The sequence below is a fragment of the Chenopodium album genome, chromosome 1, assembly GCF_948465745.1.
Source record: "Chenopodium album chromosome 1, dcCheAlbu1.1, whole genome shotgun sequence".
NCBI classification, from domain to species: domain Eukaryota; kingdom Viridiplantae; phylum Streptophyta; class Magnoliopsida; order Caryophyllales; family Amaranthaceae; genus Chenopodium; species Chenopodium album.
Genome location: NC_137834.1, coordinates 6,521,858 through 6,533,221, shown reverse-complemented (window position 1 = coordinate 6,533,221; position 11,364 = coordinate 6,521,858). Strand labels below are relative to the sequence as shown.

General features: G+C 35.4%; 2 protein-coding genes across 2 annotated transcripts; one reads left to right on the top strand and one right to left on the bottom strand.

The window, feature by feature from the left end:
• On the top strand, positions 1–2,861 carry LOC145640499 (2-phytyl-1,4-beta-naphthoquinone methyltransferase, chloroplastic-like). The gene is made up of 8 exons (XM_081691789.1): positions 1–150; positions 300–364; positions 1,070–1,160; positions 1,239–1,327; positions 1,431–1,564; positions 1,651–1,712; positions 2,152–2,251; positions 2,495–2,861. Exons 1-8 carry the CDS (start codon positions 1–3, stop codon positions 2,593–2,595), a joined length of 792 nt encoding a protein of 263 aa, XP_081547915.1. The 3' UTR covers positions 2,596–2,861.
• A 117-nt stretch (positions 2,862–2,978) lies between these two features.
• Positions 2,979–7,278, bottom strand: LOC145627534 (cysteine-rich receptor-like protein kinase 2). Its single transcript, XM_081679916.1, has 8 exons — positions 7,262–7,278; positions 5,926–6,710; positions 5,387–5,500; positions 5,147–5,286; positions 4,737–4,947; positions 4,413–4,647; positions 3,942–4,092; positions 2,979–3,858 (listed from the first exon to the last, which is right to left on the bottom strand). Exons 1-8 carry the CDS (start codon positions 7,276–7,278, stop codon positions 3,517–3,519), a joined length of 1,995 nt encoding a protein of 664 aa, XP_081536042.1. The 3' UTR covers positions 2,979–3,516.
• Positions 7,279–11,364: the final 4,086 nt, after the last annotated feature.

Sequence of the window (11,364 nt, the reverse complement as noted above, 5' to 3'; positions counted from 1 at the left end):
ATGCCAACACTACAACTGACACCACTCTTACACTGCCGTTCATCACTCCTTTCGCCGGAAAATTCTGTTTTCCGACACCGGAAATTGAAGCTTCGATGCTCCGATCAACGCCAGGCGCTTTTTAGCCGCATTGCTCCTGTTTACGATAACGTACGCATTTTCTCTTTTTTCTTTGATTCATTCATATTTCACTTTAATTAATCTTTTTAATTTTCTTCTTTTGATAATTCATCTACCAAAGTAATTTTAATTGATTAAATCTGAATTTTTTTTCTTAATAAATAATTATAAAATTACAGTTGAATGATTTGTTGAGCTTGGGGCAGCATCGTGTTTGGAAGCGCATGGCCGTGTCTTGGAGCGGGTAATTTTTTATTTTAATTTGTTTTTGATTATTTGAAGTTTAATTATGTGCCCAAATTTCTACAATTTCATTATTATGATGATATTATCGTTGAACATATGCTAATTACTTGAATATTTATATTATTGAGAGGTGAATAATCTGAATATTACTAGATTTAGAGGTAGGTAATTGTCTCCATTAATTTGTTATATAAGCTATTAACCTCAGTTTTATAAATTAAGCTAATTATCTGTTTTTTTAGTTGAAACCTTGAAAAATATGTTGGAATTAATAAATTGTTTGTTTAGCAGAATGATATTAGCCTGCTAAGCAGTTGGTGTTATGTTACCTTGAATGCATCAAATTAGAAACACACCAAATGATAGTGTTCCAAATTGTCTTAACAAATACTTCGTAATGTTTTTTCTTTTATGATGTACTCCCTCCGTTTAAAGTGCTAAAATGCGCTTAGAAATAGGTTAATCTAATATGAAAGAAATAGATAAGTGTAATTTTTATTGTACAAAGGAGGAGGGGTGGGGGATGTTATGCCATTTCTTTTTGTTGTAAGTGAATTTGTGAAAAATGAGTACATTATGTAAAGGAAATCATCAAACTGATGTTATGTGGTATTGGATTTAAAACTTTTAAGTTATAACATTATTTTACAAAATTTAAAGCGTATGTTTCTATTGTTTGTTGTATTTGCAATATTGCCAACAGAGCAAAGAGGGGGGATAGTGTGTTGGACATATGTTGCGGAAGTGGGGATTTGGCGTTTCTTTTGTCCGAAAAAGTTGGCCTTGATGGACAGGTTTTCTATCTTTGTCTTTGTGATTGAAAGTGTACCTACCTTGATTCCTAAGTGGTTACAATAGGGATGTACTTACAGGTGATTGGCTTGGATTTTTCAAGCAACCAATTGTTAATTGCTTCATCGCGGCAGCAAGAAAGGTCCACTCTCTGCTACAGGAACATAGAGTGAGCACTGGTAATTTTATAGCTGGTGGTGTTTGTTCGAGGATTCCTCTTGTAATAACAATTTTATAGGAGGTAATTGAGTTTTGTATCAAATGCGTCACAGGTGGTTGGAAGGTGATGCACTTAACTTACCATTCAGTGACGCAAATTTTGATGCCATTACTATGGGATACGGATTGAGGAACGTAACAGATAAAGAAAGAGCTGTCGAAGAGATTTTTCGAGTTCTTAAACCAGGTTTTTGTGATTTCTTCAATTGCCTAATCATGTATGGATATTATATCATACTTTTTTAGTAGCTAAATGGTGAATTTATTTGTCAGGGTGTAAGGCTTCAATCCTTGATTTCAATAAAAGCACGGAGCCTATTACTGGTGTGATCCAGGTACAGGTTATTGTTTTATAGGCCGAGAATCGAGTTCTGTTGTGTTTGGCTTTTGTGGTGTCGATCAGCTATATTTTAAATTTTATTGTCTTTCGTGTTCTGCGATATTTTTGCTTCCAACTGATTTGAGCGTAATTGGTTTCTTGTAAAGAAGAGTGTATGTGATTACTTGAAAGACTATAGCATGTAGCGAATGTTATAAGAGTAGGCAATTGTGCCCCTGCTTTGCTGTTATTACCTGCCTTGTGGTTCCTCTGGAATCCTTTGCATTAGCTTATAGGAGTAGATGAGCTACAAAAGCATGAAATTTTAATTTCCATGATGAATATATATGATATTTGTTGCATTATATGAAGTTCATGGCTTCAATTGCACACATAACAATGCACGTTGAATAAAGTTCGATTTTTCTTCTAATTCTTCTTTGCTTGTTTTCTAGGAATGGATGATTGACAACATTGTTGTTCCTGTTGCTACTAACTATGGTCTGGCTGAGGAGTACAGATACCTGAAAAGCTCAATTCAGGAATATCTGACAGGTCAGCACATTACATTTGCCTAATAGCCTGAGTTTATGCACCATAGCTTCGTCATGTAGGCATTCTCTACAAGTCTTAAGATCTTTCTGAAGTTGTCGTATAAGGTTTTTGTTTTTGTGTAATGCTTCTGTTACTTTTTTCTGTGTTTGTTAAGAATGAAGAAATAAGGATTGACTAAATTATTATCTAAAAGTTTTAAGACGTCAGATAGTTCATTCAGTCCATAAAGTTTTCTTGGTGTAGGAAAGGAATTGGAGCTGCTTGCTCTTGCGGCTGGGTTTTCAGATGCCAAATTTTATGAGATTGCTGGCGGACTAATGGGGAATCTGGTGGTAACTCGATAAGTGGGTCCTTGTCTATTACATCATAGATATGGCATTTTGATGAAATGGACATACACGAGTTATGTGCATTATTCAAGTAGTGTAGTATGAATTACTAGCTTTTGTTTTACCTTGTCATCTTTTTATCTGTTTAATTACATACTGGATAATTTGTAAGTGTAATGAGTCTAATTATTGGTTCATATGACTTCTTTGCTACTTGTCAAATTGTCATGAACCTGGAACTGATTAACTGTGAATATAATCTCTCAGTTATCTCTTTCCAACCTAGCATGTATTTGCATTTAGCATCTTTTGTTTTGGGGATTGAAGAGGGACTTTTTTTTTTGGGTAGATGAAGAGAACCTTTGAACATCCATAGAGTAAATAAATTGGTTATACTTCCTCCGTTATTTTTAGATGCATCACTTTTAAAATATGGACTACTAGGCAATTTTTGGAGTAGAGAGAGATAGAGAGAAAAAAATAAAGAGGGCTCATGTAATATGGGAGAGATAGAGAGAATTTATTAATTAAAAAGGAAATTGATGCATCTTAATTGAAACTTTTATTTTTAGAAAGTGATGCATTTAAAAAGTAACGGAGGAAGTAATACTGTTGTATTCGGATGATTGATGAATTTCGTATTATTTGAGTTGATTTACTGCTGTGAATGTGAGGTAACAATGCAGTGTTCCATTTATTGATTACATTAGTAGGATAAATTTACTTTGTAACTGTCTCCATATTCCAGTTGTTGCTACTGGAATTTATGGAGTAATGAGCATGCTGCTTACTAGCTCTAATGACAATATGTGTAATCTTTTCCTGTTTTACCTTTGTTTAGCCTCTAGCTTGCTTCGCATACGCTTTACGATTGCCTTGGGTTTTTTGGGTTTTCTTTTCTGAGAAAATGTGCCTTACTTTCACAAGTATGAAGTATCACCTACCGTGAAAGGAGCTAAAAGCCAGAGTAGCGATAGAAGATGATGATTCTCCTCGTAGAGGGTAATTTGGATTTTCACACATATCATTGAGTTCCATAGTCCTTTCATCTATAAAAGGTGGACTGGAAGGTGGAGGAAGGTGCCTTTCCTTCATCTTCAGCATTTGTACTGTTGTCGACATTGATGGTCGGAGTGAAGGTACCTCTTGGGTGCACAGGAGTCCTACGTGCAAAACTCTCATGGCTTCTTCCTTGATGTTGCCTTCATTTTCTTCTGGTGATGTTAAGTTTGGATCTAGGATACCTTCCAGAGTGCACTTTTGGAAATGCTTCCATGTCTGTTAGAGTGTTAGGAGAGTTAGGTCACTGGAAAATGGTTTTTTGCTACTTGATAGGACAAAAAAGAAAAATAGGAACTCACACTTGCTATTATGCTTTCTGAGTTGTCTTCATTTTTTGTCCTGTTGTTTTGCATTCCTGTGACTATCTCTAGCAGCAGCACCCCGAAGCTGTAAACATCTGCCTTCTCTGTTAGTTGCCCGTGAGCTAGATACTCTGAGGCCATATATCCCCTGATAGATAGTAATGCAATATGCAATTTTGTGAAAATTGAGCTTTAGGCATGGAAATGAAAGAAGATAAATTCCCGACCCCTTATAATTAAGGACATAACATGATTTTTTTAAAACACCATTTTTACTAGTGTTATCTCCCCCCCCCCCCCCCCCCCCCCCCTCTCCCTCTTTATTTATGTGGTCTATATTTGGAAAATCAAACCATAAACTAGAACTATTTTAGGAAAGGTGACAATACATTCCCCATATAAATAGCATATGCTGCTTTTTATTCATGGACTTATTGCTAACCTATTATAAAGTTTTGAATTACATACAGTGTGCCTGCAATGGCTGTACTAATGTGGCTTTTATCATCTTGAAAAGTCCTGGCCAACCCAAAATCAGCAATTTTTGCTCGAAATTTTGCATCCAGCAGAATGTTGCTTGCTTTTATGTCCCTGTGAATGATTCTTGTAATTGCATTTTCGTGAAGATATGCCAAACCTTCAGCAGTGCCAATCATTATACCATATCTTTTCTTCCAGTTTAGGGTTCTGCCTAACAAGGGATCTGATGATGTACATGCAAGAATTTCAATGTTGGGATCATAGAGAAAGATGAGCTTCAGTTTATTTAGTAGCAGAGGTCATAGTACTTACCAAAGATGAAGTGATCAAGACTCTTGTTGGGCAAAAACTCGTAGACAAGGAGACTTTCAGGTCCCGAGCAACTGCACCCCAATAATCTAACCAGATTATTGTGCTGCAGGCCGCTGATTATGTTAACTTCATTATAGAAATCTGCTGCTCTATATTTATTGTTCAGGAAGAGTCTCTTGACAGCAATTTCCCTTCCATCAGCCAAGACTCCCTGAAGACACACTATAAAATTAAAAATTTGGTGAAAGTAGAGCTGTGTTAATTTTCTACGCAAAATGAGGCAGCTCCTTTCAGACGATTCAGGAAGAGTGTTCTTGTTGCCTTGAGATACTGTTCTCTTAAACTTTAAATTATTATGGACTAAATTCAGTTTTCATCAGCAATAATCAGTGAAGAGAAAAGTGTGTAACCTTATATACTGTTCCAAATCCTCCTTGCCCTAGCTTATTGGCTTCTGCAAAAGAGTTTGTGGCCTTCTCAAGTGTCGAGTACTTGAAGTTCAAGCTACTATCATGAAGCATCTGCACTAATTCCTCTGCATCATTTGATCCTATTTGGAAAGGAGAAAAAAATGAAAACAATGAAAATAGTGGAGATTGGAAAGTTTCAATCTATCTATAAATGCTGCATTTGTCAATTCATTGTTATACCTCTTCGTTTCTTCTTTATTCTCCCGAGCTTCCTGAAATGAATTCCAGTAGCTATCCCAATCGCCAAAAGAATGACGGTGCTGGTAACACTGACTGCTATTACTCTGATAGTACCTGAAGAACTCAAATGCAAATGGATTTTAAAGCTGATGCACTGCTATCCGTCAGTAAGTTCTTTTTTATGATCTTCACGATAAACTGTCTCTGTATGATTACTTAAAGCATGATTCCAGAACCAAACAAGTACTGCCTCTGTCTCTAAATATTCTTCCTGATTGTTTTTTGTATGGAAGTTGAGAACAATGTTTACATGAATATTATAAAATTGACGGTCGTTACATAGTGAAATTAGTGAGAAATAGTGTTGGAATTATGAGAGGAATTACGTTGATGTGATGTTGAGATATTTTTTGTTTCCAAAGGACACCAGAAGATTAATTTTTTTTTTTTTTCACCAGAAGATTAATTTGGGATCACCAATAAATGCATACGAAAGGATTATATTGTGACCGAGAAGTTGAAAAAAATAATTGAGTTACCTTTTGAAATTCCACTCTTGGATTCATTGTTCAGAAAATTGACATATGAATACCTTATGAAGCACCCTGTATTCAAAGCCCGTCCCTCAGACGATGGTAAGCATCTCAATATCTTTGAAGATGCGCTCCTTAAGCATAACTGACAAGAGCTAATATTTAAGCTCTCCCAGCAATTGGCAAGAACATAGGCCGTCTCATTTCCATCTCCTGTGACCAATACCTTTTCCCTTGCATACCCTTTATTTTTTGGCGCATTTGCTACTGCCTGCATCACAGCCCTCCTAGCTGCCTCGACAAATGCTGGTTTAGCTCTTGTTTTGTTACCACAAACAGCTGTATCAGTTGACCCCAAATATTCGTCATAGAAGTTGTAGTTCTCACTTCTTGCATAACAACCATCCAAGTATATGCGACCTCCAGTAGAAGGGAAGCATTGGGGGAGGGCAGTTCGTGCTTGAGCATAGCACAGTACACAGTCCAGAGAAGAAAGGTCCCCGTAGCATTGTGCAAGGCCATAATTGGTGTAAGGAGCTGATCCTGAGACTGATTCCCCAAATCCAGAGGTCCGAACTAGGTTGCTGAGGTTCCCCATTGTTGTCACAAAATTTTTGATGTAAGGAGGCGAATTCTTCTGAACTTGATTCCCACAGATGATTTTGACTGTCTGGATTCTCGGGTCTCCCATCGACATTTTCACCCAGATGATAGCAGTCACCAATGGGATAAAAATTTGTGGGCTAAGGATCGGAGAAGAGGCTTTCTTCATCGTTGAAAAACGTCGTAAGCTTTCTTACAACGACGCAATTATCAGGGGCTACTACTATACTGGTGGAATGAAAGAATGGAAAATTTTCCTCTCCTTCGAGGGTATGTCATCTCTTCATAATTCCAACAATAAATCTTGCTAAGTGTTGTTTACGGATTGATTTTTACTCCTAGAGTTTGAAGTTTCTTTCCTAATTGCCGGTCTCTCTCAACTTGCTAATTTTTCAAAGTCCATCCTGTTGACAGGTTCAAGTATTTGAAAATATAATTCCATTCACATTGAAAATTGTATGGATGGGCTAATAAGCTTCTGCTTTCTGTGATGTGGTATCACCACATAGTGCTTGTCTATTTCAAATCAATAGTATCTAATTAGCAATTGAACTGAAAATTCAAATTTTTAAGCTTGAAAATAGTGAAAGAAAAGGAAAATATTTTCTCCCTACATTATTTATCTTAGATATTAGTTGAACAATTATTACATGATCTGATTAGTAACTCACTAATTCTCTTCCATGCTGTACACTTGCATAGTAGGCGAATGTGACCAGAGACATAAGCTCAAACTCACCTTCTGCATGCATGCATGGATTCAATCAATATTAGCGGGTTGCCACTTCTTCCTTGTCCAAGTGAGTTGATGTTTCACTAAGTCATTTCTTTTTGTATTGATTTTTTAATTAAGACTCCATGCAGGTTTCTGCATTGGAACCACGAGTGGTTTTTACTAATCTGAAGTTTGGGACAATTTTTGGTCTCTAAATGCTTTTAGCAGATAATTTAAGGCTTGGCTTAAGAAATAGGGATGGAAATCAGATATATCATATATGTGCAGTGATTTTCTGTTCTCTCTTCCTTATACTGCTGTTAGTCTATCTAATTTGGTCTTGGTAGTTGATTCTGCCTGCATTTCATCATTTTGTTTCTGTTTTAATTTCTCTTTGTTTGAATATTATCATTCGTACTAGGGATATACATCCACAGGTTCTTGAGATGTTTTCTTCACTTTTCTTAATATTACTTCGTATTACGTATTCTAAAATTACCACATCATCTTTGGACTATGGTTGTATTCATTAGGAAATCACATGATGTAGCTTTTCTGGCTTCCTACTATGCTGCTACGCCGAGAATTAAAGATTTTTTTTGTTTAAATTAGAATCTGTTAGATCTCACATTAAACAAATGACCAAAACATGTAGGAGAGATAATTAAGCTAGCATGGATAGAGAGACAAAGAAAAAAGAAAAGACTTGCATGATTTGCTAGCTGTGCAAATGAAACTGCAAAATGGTTTGAAGATTCCCACAAATTGCTCTGTCAAGGTACAATTTACTCTTGGCTGTTGCAACTTTAACATTATAATTCTTACATCTTTAATATTAGAGCATTGTTACTTGTACTTTAATCCAGGTTTGGCTAAACTCTAATAATTGCCAATATGACTCTGTATCCCTGCTTATTGGATGACAATTTCTGTTCCCTTGTATTAAAACGGCAAATTCCATGGTCATTTGACTCATACCATAATTAATTATAATCTGTAGGAGAGCAGGCAACTTTGAGTTTTGACTGTATGAAGTGCTGTAAACGTTAACCAAAGAACGTCCTCTTTTTATGAGCTTTTTATTCTAAATGATGCGATTAAATTGATTTCATTGAAAAAATAATGTCCTCTTGACTACAATAGCTAGCTATTCGGCCTGTTCCATCAGGCAAGGTCTCCTGACTTAGCATGGAGCTTGCAGAAGGGGCTGATGATGAGAACATAATGTACTTTGTAGCTAAGCTAGAACCAACAGATAATTATTTGGAATCATGGAATAAATGTGCTACTTCTTTGAGATTTATAACAAGTTTGAGCTTAAAGCTGTTCTTAATGCACTTGCCTTCTGTTAACCAAGATAAGAGCATAGTTCAATTTATCTCTGTGTATGAGGGTTATGCAGTTTAAATTGTTATCCCCCAAAGTTCTTAGATTGCTATGTTTTATTGCCTCTAACAAATCTCTTCTAAAATAACAGCTTTAAACCTGCAAAAAGAATTACGAGAGACAGAGCTGATAAGGTTGCAGCAAGGACCACTACCATGCAACTAGCTAAGAGAAATCATTTTCCTTAACCTCCAGGTATTTCTTCATCCTTGAAATTCAGTGCTAGTGTTTTGCATTAATTTCTATCCTTTAGTGGAGGTCATTCTATGAAGTTCATTTCAGTTGAAGAGGGTTACATTTCAGCTTTTTCCTTTTTGGTGTCAATAGCTGTCGATATATAAATGCCTATAGATAATGTAATGTATATGGGACACATAATCTTAAACCAAACAAGATAAGAATTAAACTATGCGACTATGCCACAAGTGAAACACGCTTTGCTGAATACACAATTTGCAGCTCACTATTATACACCCGAGTGTCCTTTTATCTTGGTACAGCCTTACTCAGGTTTTAGGTGCTCGTTAACTGAATAACATATTTTTTAAATACACCCTTTGGATGTGGCCGTGTGAGTGACTGGGTGTCTAGTATCAAGGTAAGTACACCTGGATGTATGTAAGAATTCGTAGTGAGAACTAGGAGAGCAGATACTAATATTAGGTATTCTATGAAAATTTGGGCTACCATTATATTGTGAAGTTTCTCATCATCCACCTTCCAGTAAATATTTTCATATTTAATGGGATAAACAACTCTAAGTACTAGCCAATATTAGCATACTATGCATCAGCAGCACCGTCCCATTTTCAAAATGGACCCACGGCGTGCAAGGCATAAAGATAGGCCTAATTTTTCAGGCATCATAATTCATAAACCCTTTCACTTTAATTTTTTCCTTCTTTAAACCCTTTTTACTACTCTACTATAAAGCTCTATTTTAACATGCAAGGCACCTTCTGCTAATATATTCTCTCTTGAAGGTCCTTAAATTAAGGGTACCCACCAACCAAGCAGAACCTGAGGCATTGCTCACCAATTTTTATAGACCTTAGGGTCCTATCTTGTTTGAATTTCTGGGAAGTTTATGCTAATGCGTCTCTATATCTATCCATTCCGATTTTAATTGTTACATTGTCCCAAATTGTCATAATTATTGACAGTTTGGCACGACTACCTTTACATGTTAAACACTTTTTTTTTTATTAATTCCATTTTGATATTAATTGTTATATTGTTCCAAACTTTTATAATTATTGACAGCTTGACGCGCTTACCTTAACATACTAAACGTTCATTTATTAATAGTTGAGCCTTTCTTCACTCTCCCTTTTTTTTAGCGGCTGTTGCTTGAATTTTTTGATGGTTTTGCGACCCTTTTGCCTCATTTATATAAGAAAAATAAGTAAAATTAAGGTGAGGATAGAATAACCTTGGTATTTTGAATTATGCGCATGTTGGATTTCTCAACACTTGAAATAAAATTGAAACTCTGCTCTTAGTAAAACCGTACTTAGTAATATCAAAAAGGGTTAAGAGTTGTGGAAAGCAATTACATTCTCATTTATTTGGAGGAAAAAGATATATAAGTAATGCCACTGATCATACATAAATTTCTAAATTAATTACGATCATTTTAGAAAACTTAATGGTTATATGGATACATCATAACCGATTGAGAATATTCATTTTTTGTTGCACACCCAAAACTAGAGAGACTATTTTAACCCAAAAACTTGTTTTAGCCCATTCATTTATTTATATAGTACCTCCGTTACAGGTTATGCGCAACGATTAGACATTTTCCCTCTCTACTTTATGTCAAATCGTTGTACATAACATAACCTGTAACGGAGGTAATATAAAATTGTAAATACACAAAATACTTTTTTTTTTTTTAAGAATAAATACTCAGAATACTATATCAGTGAATGTGATTAATTGGGATAAAAATGGCGGTAAATAATTTGTTTAATTGCGATAGCCTATGTTAACCTGATAAACACCAGTTTAAGGTTGAGCATTCTATTCATTTAAAAAAAATGGGTTGGTTTTAGTTTGAGGGAATTTCAATTTGTTTTAGTTTATCAACACGAACATGAGTTAACACGATTTATTTGACAGCTCTACTTTTTTCGAAGGCCAATTTGTCATTCCTAATAAAGAAATTGAAATATCCCTTTATTGCATGGTGAAGTGTTTGGTATTCCTAGTTGTACTTGAACTTTATCCTATAGAGAGACTATAATTAACCGGAATGTATGTAAAATACTAGCAAGTGATTGCCCAATCATACACCAAGTCTTGTCTTAGTTAGGCTTTAAGAGCTGTTTTACTTCATAAATTAGGTTTGCATGCCCATATTAATAATAACCCAATTAGTACCAGCAAAGGTGCATGCACCTTTATCCAAGTTTACACCGTTTTATCCTGGCTCATAATAAAGTTATAACTTCAAGCACTCAATTTCCACTAACTAGATTATCCTATTATTTAGCCCATCAACATGCATTTTGAGTATTATGTTTGGCACATACCAACAAAGGCAACTACCAACTCATAAGTTAAGATTAAAATAATGCTATTTTAGAACATAATATGGGGGCATAATCTACTTTAAGTTTCTGGAATTAAGAAATTAAGGAAGTTACTTTGTACTTACTTGGTACAGCATATATAAACTGTCCTCAACAATCTGTTGCTCCCCTGCCTCATCTTCTAACCAGTAAAATACATATAAA

Coding starts and splice junctions, on each gene's coding strand:
- LOC145640499 (XM_081691789.1), top strand. CDS start 1: ATGCCAACACTACAACTGACACCACTCTTACACTGCCGTTCATCACTC. Junction 151..299: donor TTGCTCCTGTTTACGATAAC/GTACGCATTTTC, acceptor ATAAAATTACAG/TTGAATGATTTGTTGAGCTT. Junction 1,161..1,238: donor AAGTTGGCCTTGATGGACAG/GTTTTCTATCTT, acceptor ATGTACTTACAG/GTGATTGGCTTGGATTTTTC.
- LOC145627534 (XM_081679916.1), bottom strand. Junction 5,501..5,925: donor CAAGAGTGGAATTTCAAAAG/GTAACTCAATTA, acceptor TGAGTTCTTCAG/GTACTATCAGAGTAATAGCA. Junction 4,948..5,146: donor GATTTGGAACAGTATATAAG/GTTACACACTTT, acceptor GTGTGTCTTCAG/GGAGTCTTGGCTGATGGAAG.